Genomic DNA, 24,597 nt, shown 5'->3' on the forward strand with positions numbered 1-24,597 from the left:
ACTTCTTTTAAGAAAAGAAGAATTTATCATCATATAAAAAGAGACATGATGTTTATTTCTGTCTTATTATTTGTACCAATAAATCTCACAAACTGCTGTACTGTGCAAAAAAATAACCACTACAAAAAATACGGAGGTCGACTTACGGATGCCTCTAGAGGCGCAGCCGCTAATTTCTAAAACTGTCTTAATGTAATTAAAGCTTATTTTAAAGACCTATCGTTAACAGAGTTGTAGAGTAGCTTTGTTTCTAAAATAAAATACTGTTCATTTTTATAATCACCCTAAGTTTTTTTTTCATGTGAAGCTTTTTTCTGACTTTCATTTTTATCTTGTGTAAATATCAACAAGATAAAGTCTGGCAGCCCCTAATTTATACAACCAAGTCAAATTTGTTTGGTAATCAGATCCATTTTTTATCCCCCCCCCCCCATCCCCATTGAAAATTCCCCCACCCCCTCAACCTAATCAACGCTATAAAAGGCGTTAGATAAAAGATGCCCTTTTTTCTAGGACTAAATTATCTGATAAAATGTCTTTTCCTAAGATTGTAATATTTTAGCTTCAGACTAATTAGGCAAGGAATTGGGGGGGGGGGGGGAGTTTTAGCTTTATCAATTTAAATTAATCAAGAATGAAAACATCCACTGTCTTCAGACTACGGTGACAAAAAGAAATATCATTAAAAAATTTTATGTATTGCTTATATGTACAGACTCGACTAGAAATTATAACAAATAAAGAAGTTACAATGTATAAAACAGCTATAATTAGACAAATATACTAAAAATCGAGCCAGATTCATTTGAATTTTTGCTTTCAACTGCAATACAAATTGGATTAGTTAGCCTAAAAGTGTGGATGAGCTGCAATCTTTTAATTTCTGGCGGTCGTTAATTATCCAAAAACAACCCTGTCTAAACAAAGCTCTAATAAATAAAATTTTGTTTAGTTAAATTTGGCCGTTTCAATTAACTGTTTATGAAGTAAAGTTATTTAATATTTTTTTTTGTTTTGTTCTTTTTTTTAATTTGGTGATAAAAAGCAAACAACCCTTCCCACCCACCCTGCAAAAATTGTGCTGTTTTTTTGTCAAATACCTGAAGTGAAATTAAACTAAGCTGGTTGCATGTCATTTCCTCTTATTTCAACTTGTCATTAACAAATACTTTTTTAAAGCTTGAAACTGTTTTATAGACAATTTTGCACGAATGTTAAAATAAGAATCATAAAATTGATACCCGAGGGGCTGAAGGTCCGTGCTAATAAAACTGGTTGTATTATTTCCGTTTTAATATCAGCGAAAGGCTGCCTTATAATATGATGAGATAAATAACTATTCTGCATCTTTAGAAACATCATAACCATTGAAATATTTAGCATAATTTCACTAAAGTCTTCATCTATAAAAATTTATCAGCATTCATAAAGCGTCACGGTTGTCGTGTTCTGCTATTTGCCAGTTTGGGAAAGTAGTAACTTAAAGGTTTAACTTTATTTTATCCATCTATAATTACTTTCCAATTAGTATAATGCATTTTAAACTAAATTTTAATCTATAATACAAAGTAGAATGATGTCTGTCCCTTAAGATCTCGGTAACCACTGAACTGATTCTACTCTTCAGGGAATATACCTACTGGTCCTGTGGTGGTTTTAGGCTATTTTCTTGGGGAGCTGGGGGGAGGACACCCTCAACTCCCCCCCCCCCAAAAAAAAAATCCCCCTCAATTTTTTTCCGAAAAGTTTAAACTTAGTAGTTGCACCTGGATTTTTTTTAGAATTACCTCTTGGGGCAAAGCCCCTAGAGGCTATTGGCAAGGCCGCTAGTTTATTAATAAGTTGATATGATAAACAAAAAGATGTGTAGTCGAAAGATTTATTATGATATATAAATTTTCTGAATGAATATTACAAATTGCACTGGTTATACAAATATTTTACAAAAATCACAAACAAATTAAGCGCAGTTATTTCAAAATTTATTTTTGTTTTGTTTTTGAGATCGATTCGGTAACAGATAGGAAGTTTTTTATTTTTACAACATTATAGAAAGAATCACAAATAAGATATGATTCCAGTTAGAATTAGGGATGGGAATCCGTCGAATTTTTGGGCCGGATTCGGATTCCGGATTCTGAAGGAATCCGTCAAAAAAAGTGACGGATTCTTGCGGATTCCGGATTCTTATTTTTGGCGGATTCCGGATTCGGATTCCGGATTCTAGCAGTATTTTAAAAGGCCGTCCGTCACAGAGGGATAGCTTTTTTCATTAATTTAACACTATGTTACTTGGTTGAAGCCTTGATTTGTTTAAAGTGTTAAACATTTACATCACATTAGTAATTATTAAAATTTGTTATGTACAAAAAAATTTAAGAGGGAGTTGTAAGAAAAAACTCAAGACGGTAATTTTAGCCTACCAATTTAGAATCCGGAATCCGCTATAAAAAACGGATTCCGGATCCGGATTCGGATTCCAAAATAGGCCGAAAATTGGGCGGATTCCGGATTCCGGATTCGGATTCCGGATCCGGATTCCCATCACTAGTTAGAATATCAAAAAAATTCACAAACATCTGTAAAATAAAAAGAAAACCTGCACTAAAAGAAATATACCTATAGGTAATAAATACAAAAATTAAACATGATCATTATCAAAGTAAATATACATATGACTAGTTTTACTGCTTTAGTTTAAAGAAAAAAGGAAAGAAAATAAGATTATTAATACTTGTGAACAGTATTTAAAGGCGTTTAAAACAAATTAAAGATGAAATCAGGAGGAATAACTTTAAAAGACTGGCTGCTCATGGCCAATCGGCACTAAAAAAATTCGCGCGCTTTTTCATGAGCCACGCAATCACTTAAAAAAAATTCTCCTTTGTGATTCTGACTAATGTCATAATAAAGAGTTGAAATGTTGAAGAAAAAACGCCTTCATGAAAAGGGATAGAAATGAAAGAATCCTAATTTAGATAAAATTAGATTTGGAGACAAGTTGGCACACTATGAAGAATTCACAGCAACATGTAAAAATAAGGATCATGGACAAAATTTGAAGTAGCGAGTTTCGTCGTATTTTGCACACTGGCTTTTGATAAGTTATTTTAGGTTAGGTAAATGTTTATGATTACCCCGCAGGATTAGGAAATAGGCACAGCAGGGTCAGAGTTTGAAATAAGAGAAAACATACTGTGAAAACACGACGAGACCTGTTACTTCGTTTTCTTTCCATGATCCAAGATTACATAGAACAGAACAAATATAAATTAAATTATATAAGGAATAGATAAAAAGGAAAAATCAAATTCTTAAAAAGCATTTAAAAATATCACACAAAAAAGAAATACTTAAAAAATTAATCTAAATTACCTAAGAAATTTTTAATATGTTCTAAAATATATTTAACCTATAGGTATCATATATCACAAACCCCAAAAATTACTAGAAAAGGAAGGGAACATAAATATTAACATCAAAGTTTTAAATTTCAAACTCCTTTTTTAATGAAAAGGCTGCTAATTACACATTTGGTCAAAATGTTAAAATATGATTGACAAAAAAAAATATAGAAAAATTTAAAAATAAGGAAAGTTTAAGTAAAAACAAAGTAGAACCAAGTCAAGCCCCTGGACCATTTGTGCTCTACTTTCCAGGGGATATACATACTAGTCATGTCATGGTTTCAAGCTATTTTTTAAGGTTAGAGTGGAAAGCACTCGAATCTAAATGATATTGGCGAAGCCACTAGTATAAAAAAAACAGAAGAAAAAAGCTCTTCTTTATATACCCCCCCCCCCCCCGAGGTAGAAATGTATAATGTATATGTTAAAAAGGGTGAAAAGATTTGACAACTTCAAACAACACAACCCATCACTTTTTTTGCCACACTTTTGAGTTAAAGGGGAAGACGATACAATCTTTGTATATTTCTAGGTATAAATTAAAACCAGATGGTAAGTAGTAAATACTTACAAATAAAAAGGAAAGAGTTCTATTTCAAGACTAAACATAGTGGGTTGTATATAGCAGGTGGATTTTTGGAGGTGGGTGTTTTTTTTCGAAAGGTTTTGGTACCAAATTATTACAAATTATCTAGTAGGTAGGTGTATTTTGCTTTAAAATGTAAGGTTATTTTTGCAATTTTTATGTAAAAATTCATTTTTTGTACTCAAAAATAATTCAAATTTTTAAATTAAAGGTACCAAAATCTTTGAAAATCCATTGAAAAATCCACTATTTAGGTCATCATAAAATACACACACACACAAACACACACACATACAATAGTATGGGTGCAGCAAAAAAAAAGGGGGTTAAATTCTAGAACATGTCAGAACAAAAAATGAATTTTGATTTTGTGTGAGGTGAAAAGAAAGAGGGTAACTAATATGCTTTTTAAGTGGTATACAAGAAAAGGATATCAAATAAGGGACTTTTAGATATAAGGTTAATTTTTATCGACTGTTGACTTTTCTACAGCAAAAGAAAACATCAAAAAAAAACTTATTATCAAGAAGTCCCTATCATAAAATTTTTAACATTTTGTACTAATTTCAGTTAGTCTGGTGTAAGAAAGAGGGAAAAAATATAATACAATTTTAATTACATAGAAGTATGAATACAAAAGATTTTAAAGTCATCGAAGATGTTTTTATGAAATCATTAAAACAAAATAAATTTGTTTATTGAAAGACTTTATATACATTGTTTTCACTCGGGATGGCTATAAAACTATTTTGCCGTATTTATTCGAAACCGATTAATATCCGATGAATTAGAACCGGTTCTCCATACGAAAAAATGATGTCTAGCATCGTAATATATACAGTTTTCTACTGTACAATCATAAGATTAAACCAGTTTTTTTTAACCGGTGACTTCTGCATCTCGGGGTTAAAAACTGCTTTTCATATATTAATAGTACATTTTATATCCGCGGAAAGCTGTTTATAATACGATGACAGAAATAACTATTCTTTGAATTTTTAGTTAAAAAATCTATTTGTTGAGATCAGCAATGAGACCTTGATTATGGCACTTAGAATTATAAAAAAAATCCACTAAAATTGTTTATTATCTAATTTTTTGTGGGCACCACGTGACAGTCTCTCTAAATAGTCTACAATGTATAGATTTGAATCTGGTGGGATCATCACTCAAACTAAATTCAGTTAGTCCAGCCTCCACTATGTTACTATTTGAATATCTGTATGAGGCTGCGCCACTAGAACTAGTGGTTGTGGTTTCTGAATATGAGAATGAAATCTGGTTGTGTAAGTCTTTTACAAGATGCAGAGGTTCTAAATGACTATGGAACTCTTCAACCCTTTTCAACTCAACACCGGCCAGGATGGAGACTATGTAGCCCATTGTGACGTCATCCGGCAGCCGCAGCTTTTCCGACACACTGATAAACCGGCGGCCGGAAGCGTGGCGCGCCAGCTGGTCGGTCAGCGGCCGGGATAGACAGAAACCGGCGCCCCCAGTACCGAACCAAAATTTTATTCTCTTCTGAAAAAGAAAAAGTGAATCAATAATGCCCTAAAGAAAATTGTAAGGCCTTAAAATAACAAACTGCAAATAAACAAGAATATAATGGCAGTTGCGTTGCTAAACATAATAACATTATATCTTTTATATTTTTTGTTCGCACGCAATAATATTCTAACAAGAACTATTATGTTCAAAAGTAGTTATTTTAATTAGGGATAAGACAATGGACGATGAAATAATATCAATTACCCAATCTCTAGTGCTAGATTAAAATTATTGGAAGAAAAGTTTGGACACTGCTCGTTGGAACCAACGAATCCAGACTAAAAAACTTTGGTTACAAAATCAATTTACATCACAATGTCCCCTCCCTGCCTAGTTTGTATCACCCATGAGACATAAAAAAAATCTACAGAACTTTTTCTATAAAATCAACCAAAATTCTAATCGATATTTAATACACGGGCGAGTATTTAGAGTAGCTGCGCTCCTAAATACACAGACAAGCACATAAACAAAGTGATTGTAAATATTTGACATAGAATCAAATTGTACCCCGTATATGGGCCTAGAATATATACTTATTGATGGTGTGTATACATCATTACAACCTAAATTTTACAGCAAAAAGTATGGGTACTTTATTCCATTTATCGAATTCATATCTTATACAAATACTAATATGTCAGTAAAAGGTTTGGTCGATCGTGCCTCTATTTACAGATAAGTTCAGCATTGGCCCTGTGCAGGGTTTAGGCTATTTGTCGGTAAAACTGTAATGGATTTTTACGCTGCTAACAACTCATACAGAATGAAGACATACCCCTAACTAAGAGAGTTCATTGGTTAACTGTATAGCAAAGATATTTAGCATTCTTGAAACCTTTATCTGATTAAATGGTCCTTATTGGAATGCTGTAAAAATACTCTTTTCTCTGAATCCCATGTTTATTGACATTTTTTACATTAGAAAACTATTTTTATTGAGAAAAATAAGTATTTTCTTTTATATTTCAATGAACCTTCCTAATTCAGCTGCAAAAAAATTCATTGTAAAAATTAAACAATGCGGCAGATAAAAAGGTGTCAAATCAAATAATAAATATTGCCTACAATTTAGATTTCTTATGGTTTCTTTGTTTGCAAATCTTTTCTATAAACTTCAAAATGTGTATGTACAAATTACGCATTTTAAGACATTATATATTTTGTTACATGACACATAATTTTCTTTTAAAAGCAATATTAGACAAAAAATAGTTTAGGTATTTCATTTTTCAATGAATGAACTTTTATTTAAAAAATCCTCTAGAAATTGGTGAGTGTTATTCTCCTTGTTTATACAAGTTATTTAAAAGCAGAGCTGTGGATCCGGATCTGCAAGGATCCGCATTTTTTTGAGTCCAAGGATCCGGATCCTGGGGTATAAATTTATGGAAAAATCTACCTAAATTTATATAAAATAGTCACTTACAAATTTTGAAAATCAGACATTCTCGTGATGAGAGCCGATCTTTAAGGTTTAGGTTCAGACTTGAAAATTAAAAGTATTTTTGACTTCGAGATTAAAGAATAAATATTTTTTGAAAAATTTGGTGATTTTATATTTATTGTAGAGGATCCGAAGCCGGATCCGGATCCGCACTGACCAAATTTGGAGGATCCGGATCCGCATACAATCAATGCGGATCCGCAACACTGTTTAAAAGTCCTAAAATTAAAAATTTACTTTAGGATAAAGTTATTGCAAAAGAAAAGTTTTAATCTCTAGAGGCTTGGATTTAAAATTTCTTATCAGGCAAGACAAACAAAGCTATAAGAAAATACGTTGGAATATGTTTATTGAAGTTTGTGTGACACTTTTCTTTGTTTACTTTTCACACCAAATTGTTCACTTATAGCATCTGTATGTAAGTTTGGAACAAGGAAAATAATAACCATAGGTATGTAACATTTCTGCATGACAGTATACTGTTCTTTTTATTTAAAAACTAATTCTTTGTTATTTATGCGCTACCTTTTGATCCAGATATTTAGTTTGATGATTGATATAATAGAAATTCAGTTATAGAGTATCTACGTTTAATATATTCTAACGAATTTTGATATCAATGTTTGATAAAATTATTTCTCACCCCTTTGATTAATTTACATTTATTTTCTCATTATGTGCTATGGGAATGTGAAATTAAATAAATTTATTTAAATTTTTCAGGGCATAAGTAGCGCAAAAACAACAAGTATTCTGTATATTTGTTGTAAAAATAACAGTAAGCTGTAATACAGCTATATATAAGAAGTCTTATGTCATATCATGTCAATTAGTAAGACAATAATCTTTTATGAACAAATAATTTAATAGTATTGTTTATTTTAGAGTTTTGATTCATTTTTAAATGCAAGGACGGCCGTATATTTAATACCCTGAGGTGGGTTCTTAAAAAACCTTACCCCACTGAACTTTGGAACACTCGTTTGGAACACTTAATTTCTCCCTTGTTTTCCCATTTTTTTGGAACATTAAATGGGGTAAATGCGAATGTCATTCTTTAAAAAAAATTGAATTGAAATAAATAGTGTACCAAAATAATGTTCCAAAAGACCGAGTGGGGTAGTCACAATTAAATTTGGAATATTTTTTGTTTTAATTCAGAGATTTTTCAAATTTTCAAATATTTAAATTAAGCATAAAAAACATGTCAAAAAAATCAACAAAGACAAAAACCTAAAAAATCTTCCAAATTTCAAAATAATGTTCCAATGAGGATGTTTTATCCCCACTCAAAAAATCACTTTGGAACATTATAATAAGTGGGGTAAAAGTTTTTTAAGAATCAATATTACCAAATTTTGTACTTTTCCCCACTGGTTATAATGTTCCAAACTGATTTTAGTGGGGTAAAATTTTTTTAAGAACTTACCTCTGGTATATAGTAGCCGCGCTATTGATTAACAGTATTTACCTGAGTGTCCCCTGACTCCTTGTCCTGTATCTGTAGCTGGTCAGGTATGCTTGGCTTGCCCAGGTACCAGGCCATGGACACGGGGAACTCGCGCAGCTTCGTCAACAGACGCGGCACGTTCACGTATTGGTCGTCGTCGAAATGACAAAACCACCTAGAAACATAAACAATATGAAATTTGATTTTTAGTTTTGAATTGAGGGGTATATAATGTCTTAGCTAATTAAAAAAACAGCTCTTACTTTAAATTTCCTGAAAAAAGAGTGATGGCAGAAATATTGAAATAGATTCAATAGCAAAACATTATAGAATACTTACATAGAGAAACCCAGGATCATGGAAAGAAAACGAATTAGCGGGTTTCGTCCTATTTGTAGCCCCTGCGGGGGAATCTAACCCTACGGGGCAATCATTAACATTTGCCTAAACTAACCTAACCTAGAATAACATATTAAAAGCTACTGTGAAAATACGACGAAACCCGATACTTCTTTGTCTTTCCATGATCCGAAACTCAATATATTTATCTCCATAATATTAATGATGTTAAAAGCAAAATAAGTTTTCTTCAGGTGAACAATCCCTGTAAAAGCATAGAATGAATTAAGCACAAATGATGTGAGGTTTAATTCTATACAAATCTCATAACAAATAGATGACATCAAAAACATAATGCTTAAAGGTACGCTACAATCTTTAGAAAAATTTGAAATAAGATTACTTAGTTAGTAATTATTTATAGAACTTAGAAATTGCTCTATGGTTTTATTAGGGATGTTGAATTAATCCCTCCCGATTCCCCCATTAAGATATAAAAAATTAAGCATTTTGTAAATTATGTTTGATTACATAGTCCAATTAAATCCGGGTCTAACCTTTCCCCAAATATTTTTAAGTTAACCAATGGCAGAACACATTTAAAAAGTTTAAAGGAAGAATCATTTGTAGTATACTGTCTCTATTAGCTTATTCTAAACATATGAGTGTCCTTTTATGATAAAAAAAAGTATGTTCACCCTTCCCATTAACTATTCTAATCTACCAACCCCAGCCCATTCCCCCCATGTTGGAATATAAAAGATAATTTGTCTGTAAGCGTGACTTATCTAGTTTCTTATTAATATCAAACACAGCCCCGACAAAAAATGTCTTTTTGCATCTTTACATTATACCAAAGATAAATTAGATTTAGATTGTATGTTTTAAAAACATATTTTTTTTATATTCTTATCAACAGATTCCAATGACCTTTTTCAAATTACTATGAAACGCGTAAATATATTTTTGTCAAATATGTTTTTAAATGAAAGAATAAATTAAACTAGAGAGTAGCTATGCCCTATGTCTTGAGAAAATGCTAAAGATAAGACATTGTTATACACAGATCCTTCAATTTGTTTGCTATGTTCTGTCAGGAAGGGATAAGGTAGACGAAGAAAAATGAATAGCATTTTATATTTACAAGGAGGAAAGGGAATGATTTATTAATACTTTTTCTCATAAGTTGTCTTGAAAACTTTGACTTTTTTCATTACAAATTGATTGGTTGGTACTAACTAGTATAAAACCTTCTCGACAATAGAGGGTAATTGTGTTAATCATTACAGGGAGTATATAAATATTTTAAGACCATTTTCTTATCCTTTAGAAGCCCTGCATATTCCTGCCATTAACCATAGACAAATCAGCTGAGTCATGTCACATAGACAAATAGTTTGTGGGTGTGTGTGTGAGGGAGTGTGTGTGTGAATTTGAGCGTGCGTGATTACCCACGCCCACCCCCCATTATCAGTTCTGTCACAACACATTTTTTGTCCTAATCTTTGATGACTTTTTAGTGCTTACTTTTAATAGATTATCCAGTTACTTATAATTTTTAAAAAATTTAATAAAAAGCTTAGCTTTGTGCTTTCTCTCTGATTGCCTGTCGATCACCAAACAACCCCCCCCCCCGCTCTATTTCTAAATAAATTGAAACTAAGGACGGATATTTTCCTAAACCTTACCCCTGCCTGCAGGGGCTATCCAGTACCCAATATAACTTAACCCAAAGTAATATACAAACAAACAAAAAACTATTACCCCCCTTTTTCAATCTAAAATAAGGGAGGATAGGGGCCCAGAGGGTTCTTTGCTCAAAAAGACACTGTAAGGGTAAACACCAATAGTTTTCTATACTATTATTCCTCTTTACTGCGCGACCAGCCTCTAAGGAGAATTAAACTTAAACAATACATTTCTTGAATTAGATTAGAACATTACATAATATAACGCAAGTGAGATAATATTTGGTAAAATAGCCTAAAACTTGTGAGAATCATTGCTGAATATTAATATCAAAGTAGCCGCCGTTTTAGAGACCCTAAGACTAAGAGACAAACAGATATCCTACATTTTTCTTGTTTATACTTTTATTTGTGTTTTTTAAGTCTTACAATAAATAAAAGTAGAAAAATGTGCTCTATCTTATTTGGTCGAGTAAATTGCCTCCTATAAAAAAACAAATATGGGTAAATGATTCTTTAAAAATTGTTGATCTTAAAAACAAGGAAAAAATCTTCCAAAGGCAGAAGCATTAAGTTTGTATACATCACAAATATCTTTAACCACTAGACCCATAATTTCTACTTTAAAGGAAAGGTTGGTGGTAGGCTTTTGTACTTTTGAGTGAGTAATCCTTGTTTAAAAATGTTTTCACCCCCCCCCCTTCCCCTCCGAATGGGACTATGCCACTGGTATTTTATCAATTCAAGTATAGAGTAGCTACGCTACTAAAATATCTGGGTATTACGCACCCCTCCAAAATATAGCCAGCACAAAAAATGTCTCTCCCCCCATAATTTTGACCATTTGTGCGCTGAGCCTTACAATACAAAAATGACATTTCAAATCGAACAAGCCATTCATTTTCAATACATTCTTCATTCATTATACAAGTATTGATGTTCTTTGGGTTGTTCTATCAATTCAATCAACATACAACTCTCATAGTCTCAAAAAGACAAATATCACGTTAGAAAAGTTTAAAATCTTTTTTGAAATGGGTTACCAGCGTTAGCCTTCAACCACCCTAATATATTTGAATCTTTCCAGAAGAGCAAAAAGCATCTAGTCACCAAATTAACGATAACTCTTTTGTTTTTAGATAAAAAGCTGTTCTTTAAAAGTTGCTACTCCACTATCATCCAGGGAAGGAAGAGTGCATAGGGTGAGAAAAATAGGCAAATGCCACCTTTTGCTATGTATGATTCAATAAAAAGGAACATCCCAATCATACAAGCCATTTTTAAGATAAATAGCTAAAACATAGAGCTAAAAGCATAGATAAACCTTAATCTACAAGATAGGATATTTTATGTATTTTTTAGGTTCTTATGCGGCAATCATGAAACGCCTTTCTTTAAACCTCTCACTTCTTTTATATTGTTGTCTAAGTTTGTGACCTTCAGATCTCTTAGTTATAATGGTGAGATAAATGATACATTTCATCTTTAAGAAAGATATATTCCCGTGGATAGGTAGTTATAGAGCCGTTACTCATATGTCATTACTAATCAGCCCAAGAATCAGCATGTTTAAAGTTAATAGGATGATTTTTGCATATTACAAAAGATTGGTTTAAAATAGAAAATAAGAGTTACTTTCTGGTTTATGCTCTACTGATATCCCCATTCGTTGGCTTAAAACATTGGGTCCTTTATTGGTTTGCTAGCAGTCATTACTAATCAGCCCAAGAATCATCATGTTTAAAGTTAGTAGGATGATGTTTTTTTATTTTACAAAAGATGGGTTTAAAATTGAAGTTAAGAGTTGCTTTCTGTTTATGCTCTACTGATATCCCCATTCTTTGGCTTAAAACCTTGGGTCCTTTATTGGTTTGCTAGCAGTCATTACTAATCAGCCCAAGAATCGCTATATTTGAAGTCAATAGGATGATTTTTTTTCATTTTACAAAATATGGGTTTGAAAGATACAGTTTCTTTCTGGTTTATGCTCTACTGATATCCCATTCGTTGGCTTAAAACTTTGAGTACTTTTATTACATCCTTATACGATGATTCAAACTAGCAGTATCAGTGTCCAAACTTTTTAACCAATCCTTTTTTTCTACAGATGCCTGACTTACTATAAATATATATAAAGAAGCTTCGCTAAAAAAACAGGTCTAAAAATTAGTTGAAATTTGACTATTTGTATTCATTTAATTAAAATCATTTATCATTAATTGACTCAAAAAATAAGATAAAAATTTGACATGTCAATTTAAATTGGTCACATTAATTTATGCCTTAATTTTATTATATAGGTAAAGTATTAAGGTTTTTTTTTGTCTAAAGCTTAAAATTTTTGTAACTACTTAACCGATTTGGTTCTCCTTTTTAGATCCCGGGATAGTCTAAGGCTATATGTGTGCTTTCCAGGCCTTTTGAATACAAAGAACCTGGTTATCCAAAAACTAGAACAAATAAATCCAACTCATTTTTTTTTTACATAAAACTAAATTTAATATGTAGAAGCTTTAATAGATAGAGCATCAATCATTGATTGAGAGATTTCTTTTACATTTTAAGGGATAAATATTGAAAATTAAACATTTTAAAGTTACTGTTTTATCAGCCCTTGGGAACTTTAAGACACACTTCGGGCCATCCCCGTGAAATTTAAAATTAATAGAATGTGCATATTTAGCCTATAAATCGTTAATTTTTATCCTAATCTAAGTTAACTATAAAATGTATATATTTAACTGGTCAACGAACTTCTCTAAAAAATGAATCTCAAATTTCCCTATTATACTACTCCTTCTATTCTTCTTTTCAGGGAAAAATGTATTGTTAATATGGACAAAAATTTGGTTTATAGGCTTTTTTAAAGTACTAATTTCCCATGCTAAAATAAGCTTTATACTACGCCTCTGTAAATATTAAAATAGCTGGATGTTTTTCTTTATGAATGTATGTCAAATAAGATCTTATAAACGGTTACACCGATCGTTTTAAAATCTTTCAGAGAAATTTTATATTAGTACAGGGCAGGTTTTAGGCTACTAACAACCAAAAAAGGAAATATGGAACCAAGATGAAGTTCTAATTCCTAAAAAAAATTTATTTTCATAAAATTCAAAACACAAAATTTGATTTTGTATTGCTTAACGATAAATATACCTAAGGAAGATTTATTTAAATGTAGCTGTTCCTTAAATCCTGAAAGATACTACTGCCTCGATGCCATGGTGTAAAATTTGGATTCAAATTAAAATTGATCCTTAGCATCGATAAGAAACGAGAGAGGTTGGTAAAAAAGGTGTTTTTCGTGGAAATTTGATTATTATACTAATGGTTAATGGTCAACTGAAAAGAATCCCTGTGGGCTAAATCAAAATTAGGGCAAGATCATTCGCTTATTATATTTGGGGTTAGGATTGAACTTCGACTTATATACAAAAGTATTGTTTTTTTTTACAGAGAGAAAGGGTACAATGGGCTGTTTATTACACTAGTCCCCAAAGTTTTATAAAAAAACTTTTTCTTATTTGTTGGGAAAACAACTTTGGGGACTTTAATGGATTTTGATTGGTTGGTTTACTATGTTGAGTGTCCAAACGTTTCAATCACTAATTGAAAACTACAAAAGGGGTAATTTAGTGCATTGCCATTGAAGGGATGTACATCAATTTGTTGGCCTTTGTCTTATCCCTTTAGATCTCTGGTTTTTTAGCTACATTAGATTTAAAAATTGGCTATATTTTATACCAAAAAAGTTTTAGGTGTTTTCCTGTAATACTGTAATAAGCAATAGTGGGTGCGCCCCTAGCTTCTAGAGGCATTAGAAGGAATTAGAATAGGAGACAGAAAAAAGCTTAAACTTGATGTTATGTTGATATAATAACGTCACAAACGTTTAACAGGGAAGCTGAACACTGAGAAGAGTAAAAGTAAAAGAAAAGCACAATTAATGCAAAATATCATGTTACAAAACACAATAAAATACACCAAGCTAAAATTTACAATCAATATATTTTATTGTTTTTTCTACTTTTGCATTCTAAAATTAATAAATTAGCAAAACAAAAATATTTTCTGTAGGTATTTAATTAAGTATAGCATCTATAATTTTAAGAACATAGTATGACTTCAAGCCATTTTTAACGAATAAAATCTAATAGTAGCCAAAAAAGATGAACGTTTAAAAATGTAAAATTTCTGGTTGTAAATTACTTAATTATTCATCTTGTCTTTAAAAGCTTCCATCCATCTTATTATCTTAGATATTAACCAGATAGGAATACATTTTCAACAAAATATGAAAATTATTTAAACTCTGAAAGATTTTATAAGATTATTTTCTAAAATGTATACCTACTGTTTTTTTTAAATTAACTGACAAAAAATTGATTTTTTCATAAGCACTTTTCGATAATTAATTTTTATCATGAAAAAGTTATATATACTTCTTAATGTACATTATATAGCATTATTTTGGATTGGTTTTTATTTCAAAATAAATCCTATTCTAAAACCTTGCCACAATGGTTCAGATTATTCTTCATATCACTCATCCCTATCTCTCAGAATAATATGCAAAGTAGCCCTAGTCTCTATATCTCTATCTACATATAAAATATAATATAATATAATATAATAACCTTGCTCCGTCCATAATGGTTCAGTTTATTCTTCATATCACTCATCCCTATCTCTCAGAATAATATGCAAAGTAGCCCTAGTCTCTATATTTCTATCTACATATAAAATATATAATATAATAACCTCATCCCTCCCTAATTATCCCTATTTAAGAGAAGACATCCAAAGTTTTTATAGCCAAAATTACCCAACATTTAGTAGGTATTATGAAACCCTGCCAATTTTAGGGAAAATTATATGGTATGGCCTGGGATCTTAAGTGATGGGATAGTCGACTGTAAATTTAATAAAAATTACAAGCTTTGTGTTTGGAAACTGCTAGTTTGAACACAACAATCAAGATACAATAAGTACCCAAAGCAAATAAATGTGAGGAACGTAGTAATTTAAAACTTTGGTGACCGGTCCCCAAAATCCCTGGGTATGTATGCCAGACTGGTAATACACAAGTGGAGGGGGATAGGCCAATGAATTATTCTAAACAACTATCAGCTACCAAAGGCAGATCCTCACTAATAATCAGAATAAGTAGGAATTATTCATTTTATATGAGTATGCAATAGAGAAATGCACTAAAAGCTTGAAAATATTCTTTTATTGTAAAAAAAATTATTTAGAACAAAATAAACTTAGACCTCTAAAGCACAAACGTGCCAATTTTAGGTAACTATATTTTAATATTTTTAGGCTAAAATTATTTAATCTTATTTTTGATGGAAGTGTCCCTTCCCTTTTAATCCCCTTACACTTATTACCCCTAATATTTTGGTCTTTTTAAGTCTTCAATTACAAGCACGCTCTTTTCTTGCTTGGACACTTTCAAACATCAAACAAGGATAAATACTTTCAAAATAGATAAATCTATCAAAAACGACACAAAAAAACTTAGGAACTTTTTCACCAATTAAAAAAGATCATTTACTTTAAATCTTAACTTTATATAACTAAGTTTTCCTATTCCTTTTCTAATTTCATCTACATATAAAATAAATTATTGAGCAGCTTCGCTCTATTAATAAACGACCATTTTAAAGCTCACAACGCAGGGGGCCCTCAAAATTGAAAAATTCGGTCAAATCTTTTTCTAAGACTCAAAAAAGGGTTTCACATACAGTTGCAAAAAACTGCTAGGTTATTAGCAAACATCCATTTATGGTGAAAACTACCAACGCCAAGCACATTTTTTTTAAAGTTTTTACAAGGGGGTCATTTTAAGGACTATTTTTGGAGACATATAATCATTTACATTTTATAATTTACTAAGGAATGTTGAACCACCCCCTTTCATCTATTCTGCACATGTTTGTTTGTTGGTTAGGGGAAAGCTTGACTTTAATTTCAAGGGGTTAGGTTCAATTTAGATTTTTTGCAATCATTTTTGCCAAAAATTTACAATATAAAGTTACTTTATATTGTATTTAAGACAAACAAACTATTTGAAGAAATGTATTTTATGCTTATTATAGGTTAGGTTAAATAAAAGTTAGAGTAGTTCCGAAAGGGTAGAGACTTACAGTCAGAAACCACTGAAGGGGCTAAATACGTTTTACGAAAATTAATCAAATCAAATGAGGGGCGAGATGGGTCTCATTCGTCAAGAAATGGATGTTAGCCAAAGCAAAACTTACTTTTTATCAGTGGCTAGGAAGGCGTTGATTTCATGTTGCATTTTGCAGGCCAAGGCATGCCTGGAATGGTCCACAGGACACGGGGTGGGCACCAGCTTGCCCTCACCTAGCCGCTCGTCAAGCTCAGGGTCCTCTTGGTCTGAAATAGGTTACATGTTTTTATCTGTATTTTAAGATCTCCCTAACCTTAGAATTGAGTTTTTCATTTCATGAAATCTTCGCACGGATCTTGGGATAGTTTTAGGCTATTTTTTTCCCTGCCCCTTCCTCTTTCAAGACATAAAAAAACAGGTTTAATCTTATTTTTATTGCTTCTATTGCACATATTTTGAATTGATAAGAAGGTATAAAACAATAAACAGTTAACTTCTTAATTCTTAGTAGCAACGCAACTCTACAAGCAGTGTTATGTCAGCGTTTGTGTAGGGTTAATTCGTCTATGTAAAAAGAAGCTTAATCTTTTCCGCTTGGGATAAATGTTCATTATTTAAAGAAAACTATCCTATTAAATAACGGAGTAAGGTTTTTTTTTGTATGAAGCCTTAGATTTAAATAACTACTAAACCGATTGAGTTCTCCATTTAAGGAAAGCTTCACTTATGTCCAGGGATAGTTTTAAGTTCTATAATGCTTTATGCTATTTCTATTTCCTCCTAATCTTTAGAATTCTAAGCCCCTAGATGCTAGTGCCACAGCTGCTAAGTTCCATATATGTTTGCAGGCAAGTGTTTTCTATTACATTGACCAACCCTTGCCACCCTAATAAATATTGACGCGACACCACACAGACTCCCCCCCCCCCCCCCCCCCAATTATTTCATCTAATTTTCTAGATTTTTGATAAGCTCAAATTCCTTACCAAGATAGAGACACAAAGTAATTAAATTGGTTCCTTTAGACTTTTATTGGTTCACATTCTAATTAACTTGAATGTGCCCCCTTCCTAGCTTCTAGTGGATCTTTTTTATAGGGTCATTTAATTCAAGCTTTTTAATACAAAAATGATAGTTTGAGGGTTGGTTTCTTTTTACGCTCCCCAAAAATAGTTTAAAACCTGCCTAGCTCCTATGTAGATTTCTTAACTTCTACTCCTTACTTTGTTTTGTTAACTTTGAAACGGATGCTTTTCAAAGAAATGCTTTTACTTTCTAAAAAGAAGCAAACAAAAACATGTTATTGAACTCTGTACTCCGTTTAAGATAACTTTTTAAAAGATAAAAACTGATACCCGATAGTTATTTATCGCATAGACAGCTTTCTGTGGATATAAAAATGATAAATTTCAAGATTAAAACCTGTTTCATTAGCCCCAAGGAGCCGAAGTTCCTTGTCAATATAACTGATATTATTTTATGATTTTCATTTTATTATGCGTGGAAAATTATATGTGACAAGATGCTACACATGAATTTTCAGTATAGATGAGAACCGGTTCTAATCCAGGTAAAATTAATCGGTTTTGAAGCCATACTAAAAATATGGTACTACGTCAAACCCTAGATACGTCAAACAGTAGATGCGACAAACGCTAGACAGACAAACAGTAGACAGACAAACCCTAGACACGACATACGCTAGATACGACAAACGCTAGAATGCGACAAACGCTAGAATATGACAAACGCTAGATTTTTTCTAAAGGCGACAAACAATAGATACGACAAACGCTAGAATTAATCCTTATAAAAAAGTAAAAGGATGTTTGTTTGTCTATATCAAAGGATCTCGCTAAATGCTGAACCGATCGGATTCTCCTTAACTGGGTAGCTTCTCATAGGTCCTGGGAAGGATTATATCTATTTTGGGGGGAGGGTACCACCACCCTCCTTAGATATTTCGCCCCTAGAAGAAATTACTCCTCCCCCCCAAAAAAAAAAAAATATTTTAAAATATACTAAAATAAAAAATGAGGTTGATAGAGGGGGGGGTCAAAAGTTTTATAAGAAAGTTTTCTTATTCGTTGGCTAAGCAACTTTTGACACTTTAATGAATTTGATTGGTTGGTTTAATAAGTTGAGTGTTCAAACGTTTTAACCACCAATTTTATGCTATAGAGGATGTACATTTTCAACCATTATCTTATCCATTTAGATCCCTGCATTGATAGTAATATAAATTTAGTATTTATGAACGAAAAATCTTTGAATATTTTTTAAAGTTTAAATTCTAGCTTATGTCGCTTCTAGTGTTTGTCGCACTTTAAAAATTCTACTGTTTGTCGCGAAATTGAAAATTCTACTGTTTGTCGTAGTCTAGTGTTTGACGCATCTATTGTTTGTATGTCTAGCGTTTGACGCATCTACTGTTTGTCTGTCTAGCGTTTGTCGCATCTACTGTTTGACGTATCTAGAGTTTGACGTAGTACCAAAAATATATTTAGAGAAAAAAGACGTTGAAATAAATTTTAAAAATGTATTTTGAACTACTATTAATATAGAGAAAGACATTTTAAATAAAATTAATATTTAAATTTCTCTAAAATCTGTTTATTCGTATAAACGCCGATGTTTATGTGTTATTGGTAAGTGCAGTGAAGGTGTACGAAGCCCAAATTTAAAATTTGTTGATAGCCTTTGATCGATATTTAATGGAATCCACCACGGCACACAGATATGATTGCCATCTGGTCAAAATTTTATTTCCATTTTCCATACATGCTATATCCTAATATATGAAGTAGTAAGGTTTTCAGTTAAATATCGCAAGCTACTAAAACGATTGAGTACCCTTTATTAGAGAAGCTTAACATAAGCCATGGTATGGTTTAAGGCTAATTTTCTGATCCTTTCCTACCCTAATTGATAGACTTTTTCTTAGGAAGCAATAGCTCATACCCAGCCATTCCAGAATACCAAACTTTCCTGTAAATTTTATAATGATAAGCCTTGCCATTTACAAGATCTTATTTAACATACATACAAAAACAAACACGCACATACAGACAACTATCTACTTAATGCATATCATTTAATCTTACTCTTCAATTAATAATATAAAACATGCATGTATAACAAAATTTTAAAGTTTTGGTTATCAGTTCAAAATCAGGCCTAGATGTATTGCCTTTAAATTGGGCATTATAAGTTGTATATTTTTAATGGTAGTACATATAAAACATTAACAATTTAAAGGATTGTTTTGTGGAAAAATACCTTTTTTTAAACAAAGCCTTGTACCGAAAGTAAAGCGCATGATGGAGTTTGAATATAAAAAAATAATATTTAGACTTTTTAGATTAATATTAACCCCTTATCAGTCTTATAAACGGTTCATTTAGTGAGTAATGGTAAATAATTTCGGCTTTTTTTGGCCAAAAGCAATAAACCCAGGGCGTTTTCCATAGCATATAAGATTTTTAGGTTTATACCCAGCAAGACTAAGAAAAAGGGAGGGTTAAATACATATTTTATACTAGAATAATGAGAATAAAAAGTAAACATAAAGTTAGCCAGTAGAGTGTGGTAGAGGTGTGTCAACCCCCCCCCCCCCTCTCTAAATTTGAAATAGGAAAGGCCTATCTTTCCCTTTTTTCAACAATTGGGTTTCACACCCCTCTGATCAATCGCTGCGCACACCACTGGAGATAACAGTATTGAATCTAAGTTAAAGAATAGCTGCACTTATGTTGTAATGTTTTTGTTTGTTTGTCCGTTGAACCACTGAACCGATTGAGTTCTCTATTTTATGGAAGCTTTACATGAGTCCTAGAATGGTTTTAGGCTATCTAATTCTGAAATTTGTTGCGTTTATTTGGATTTTACTAAATTTTAAAGCCTTTGATATAGAAAACTAAGGCAAAAGCTAAATATTTCGACTAACCAATTCATTTATCCTTTCAAATACACACACACACAAACACGCCTTTACTATGGCTATAGTTCAATACATTTTATGGCCAGCTTTTAAAGCCTTTTTCTAAAGCCTTATTTATTTCTAAAGAAAATATTCTAATATGTCTGAGGTAGCAAGCTATTTTGATTTGATTTTAAAAATATCGTACAAGGAAAAATCTGGTTTCCTTAATTTTAGATCTTATTACAATGAAAACTACATTTTTTAGCCTAAATTAAGTTTTACAAATTCTATGTAAATAAATGAAAACCTAAAAATAAGCAAGAGCTTTTTTACTATAAATTTTAATATACCAAATTATAGGGTACCACTTCAACTTGTATTACATTTAATTACCAAATATTATAGTAGGGCCACCCTAAAGGTTATGCTTAAATGAAAATATTTTCTAAAAATTCCTCATTACCTACGTGGAGTAATTATAGCAGTAATTAGCTGTGTATAATAAATCTGTATGGGCTACAATTTTTCGTGTTTGGCGCACTTTTTTATTATGACAAGAATGAAAACATCCTTAAAGTGAAGCTACGGTGGGACAAACGAACATTATCACTTGTAGAGTGTCTTAACTTGATAAGCAGAATTTTTGAAAGTCTTAACAAAGTTGGATATAAATATGTTTACATACAGGATATTATTAAAGGACATACTTTTCTGACTTTATTATAGAGATGATTTGCCCAAAGTATCGTACCTTTTTGTACCATGAATTATTGTTCCAAAATACATAAAATAGAATAATTATATCATACAAAACATACAAGCGTACATCAACAAAAGAGGGAAGAAAAGAACATTACAGACAGACCTACAAAATTGAATAGTTGCGTAGCTGCGGTGCAATTATATGTTTATACCTGTAAAGAATGTAATTTGATTTTTTGCCAGGTTGAACCAGGTTTCTAGTATCACAGATAAACGCGTTCCATGGAACTAAAAAAATAATTTAAATTAATAGATGATTTCCTAAAGAATGGACTATAATTTAATGCATTTACTTAGGGTAAAGGGCGCTAAATAATAGCTTTAAACCACCCTGATATAAGTTTAAAGCAAAAACAAAAATTTAATCCTTTAATATAAAGTAATTTTTGGTTTGTTCATTAAGATCTCGCTAATCAGTGCAGTGCAGTGAAGCGATTGAGTTCTCAAATTCAAGGAAGCTTTATATAGGCTCTAGGATATTTTTTTTAATATCCCCCCTCCCTTCCCCTTCGAATACTCAGATGCTGGGGGCACAGCCGCAATTGAAAGAACATGGTATATTTTGGTCAGCAATCGTGCCTGCAGACGAAGTAAGTCGCTCAAAAAAAAATTCTGACGTCATAAAAATGAGGGATGAGGAGAGGAGGAGTTGAAAGAAAATCCATAAAAGAGATGGATAATCCCTCATTTTTATGACGTCATATTGAGCGACTTTTTTCGTCTTCATCGTGCCTTCATATCTTTAGATTTAAAAATCCGCTAGTAAGTTACAGAGTAGATACGCACTGACATAGAGACCTAATTTTCATTAAGCCCTAGCTACATGAACTTAAAACAAACATACAAAAAGCACCAATATCATTGGATAGGTTAATAAATGACGCCCACAGATGAAATTATTGTCATTAATTTACATTGGTTTTGCCCTCCCAAAATTAAATCATTTAATCACGAGATCCAGCTTTTTGTTCATAATATACAGACAGGCAATTAATAAGAATATTAGGCTATCATTTGTCTATATAAACAAGGATGATAACATCCATAAGTAGTAAAACATAGAAAAAACATATTTAAATATAAATGAGTTTGTGATTGATGCTCTGAGGAATATTCACGTGTAATTTTAAAGGCATTCTCATTTTTTAGCTGAATAAATCACATTCTGGAAATATATGGTCAATTAAGCTTGCTAATATGGGCCCCATATATTGGTCAGTTCGTTCATCCAGGAGAGGGGATGGGCTAAAAGGGTATCGTTATTTTAGCCATCTGCGAGCATCACTTTATCAGAGTACATGAAAATCTTGTGCAACATCCAAGTAATAATATATCGATTGGTTTACTTGAAATAAAATAATAACTTATCCTACCTTTGACGTAGTTTTAACAGAAATAAATATATCATCTAACTCTAACTGATCCTCTGAATGTAATCTCTCGGCCTGACGGCCGTCCAAGCCGGCGGCCGACCACTGGCCGCCCCTCCCGCCGCCGGAACCGCGTAGCGCTCCTGGGGTCGTCGGCCGCGTAAATAGCGTTATTATGCAAATAAATGCCACTAACAGGACGAAAAAGCCGCTAGAATATTGGATTGTTTTGTGAAGCGATTGGCGGGTTCGAAACCCGATGTTTAGCACCATTATGGGGGGTTTATTAGTGTCCGCAGCCACTAAATAACCGCCGTCTCGCCCCTCCATTTGAACTTTTGGGGACTTCAAATGCTCTTTTTTTAGAGTTTTTAAAAATAATCACAATAAAACACTCTTAATTGTTTAAATTTTCTCATTTTATTAATATTAACAAATAATTACTACATTTTTATACTTTCAACTAATAATTTTCACTGTAAAATTACATTATTTTCCAATCATATATAAGATGAACGTAATTCGTTGGGAGACGTCCAACTGCGCCCAAAGTGCGCCAACAACTGACGGACGAACGAACTCGGAGCGCGGACGAACATACACATACGGAAGGCAGCTTAGCCTTCCACTTTCATAGAAATAACAATATGCTCTTCCCCGACAACCGGAACGTCCAGAAGGGAGAAAAAGGAGAAAAAATGGGTGTGGGGGGCGCCCAAAAATAGAAACGGATCTAGAAAGGAGGGAGGGGGTAATTGTTGGTCCAGAGCCACTTGACTTTTATAACAGGTTGATTTCCCCCACGTACCAAACCTTCCCTCCGTGGTGGTTAGGCGTTCCGGTACAAACAATTTTGGGGCTTCATAGACAAATAAAATAGACTTTAATTTAATTTGAATATAATAATAAAATTAATTGAATTGTAAAGAAAAGAATAGTTTAAAAATCGGGGAAAATGTTTTAGATATTAATATAATTTGTCTATGGTCGCACAAGATGACCATTTATCAGACCACATAACGGCATGTGCCGGGCACTAGCCCTGTGTATAAACACACCTGAGACAAAGCATCTTTTCCGATCAGGGTCGGATTTCTCCAAGTTATTTTTTGTAAAACCATTTTTACTCGTGCTACTTGCTTTTGGATACGGCAGAGCTGTGCTTGGAAAAAATGAACAAGGATGAAACTAATAGAAGCGCAGCTGTTAATCAAAAACAAAAAAATGATCATTAAAATCGTCCTAAAAATTTCAAATAATGCAATGCACGGTGTTTTATTTGATAATTAGGTATATTTATATACTGTTTTGAGTGGCGCTTTTCAATAAATTTAATTAGTTTAAAATAAAAATTACTTAGCTGCTATATATCAGATAGAGGTCAGGAATTTTCATTAATTTTTCTGGTTCATGCTTGTTCTTTTTGTTCTTCTGAATTCAAGAACATTCATCAGACAACCAACCCTTTGATTGCACGACCTTTGTCGAAGAAGTTCTAACTGTGCATGGTATAATGAGTTGCGCCTGTTTATGTGCTAAGGCATTCCCCCTATTCTTACTATTTATATCGCACACCTAATTAAAATAGCAGCAGAAGGAACCATATTAACGTCTTTAGTTATGACTCATTGTCAGCCCAAGATTCGAACCTATCACCTCCCCGGCGACGAGCAGATGCGCTACATGTTGACTCGTTGAGCCAAGATCGCGGGTAAGGCTTTAATTTACACTAAATTCATTGGAAGATTTTATTATCCATTGTGTCATCCCTGAATGCCTGCTTGATGTGCAAAACTTGAATTACACGGCTATCACTTCAAATGAGGATTAAGGAGGATAAAATATTTAAATTTGTTTAGGAATTTATTTGTGTATGCAAGGATGACATCATCCACAAAAACGAAGCTCAAAACATCATAAGCTTTGCTTATAA

At 32.2% G+C, this 24,597-nt stretch overlaps 1 protein-coding gene across 1 annotated transcript; it reads right to left on the minus strand.

Annotated features, from left to right (window-relative positions):
• Nucleotides 1-1,865: 1,865 nt before the first annotated feature.
• LOC145313369 (fringe glycosyltransferase-like) lies at nucleotides 1,866-23,229 on the minus strand. The gene is made up of 5 exons (XM_080152730.1): nucleotides 22,668-23,229; nucleotides 21,447-21,522; nucleotides 16,738-16,876; nucleotides 8,463-8,616; nucleotides 1,866-5,517 (listed from the first exon to the last, which is right to left on the minus strand). Exons 1-5 carry the CDS (start codon nucleotides 22,992-22,994, stop codon nucleotides 5,080-5,082), a joined length of 1,134 nt encoding a protein of 377 aa, XP_080008856.1. The 5' UTR covers nucleotides 22,995-23,229; the 3' UTR covers nucleotides 1,866-5,079.
• Nucleotides 23,230-24,597: the final 1,368 nt, after the last annotated feature.

Source organism: Acartia tonsa, chromosome 3, assembly GCF_053477335.1.
Source record: "Acartia tonsa isolate MP-2025a chromosome 3, ASM5347733v1, whole genome shotgun sequence".
Lineage (NCBI taxonomy): Eukaryota > Metazoa > Arthropoda > Copepoda > Calanoida > Acartiidae > Acartia > Acartia tonsa.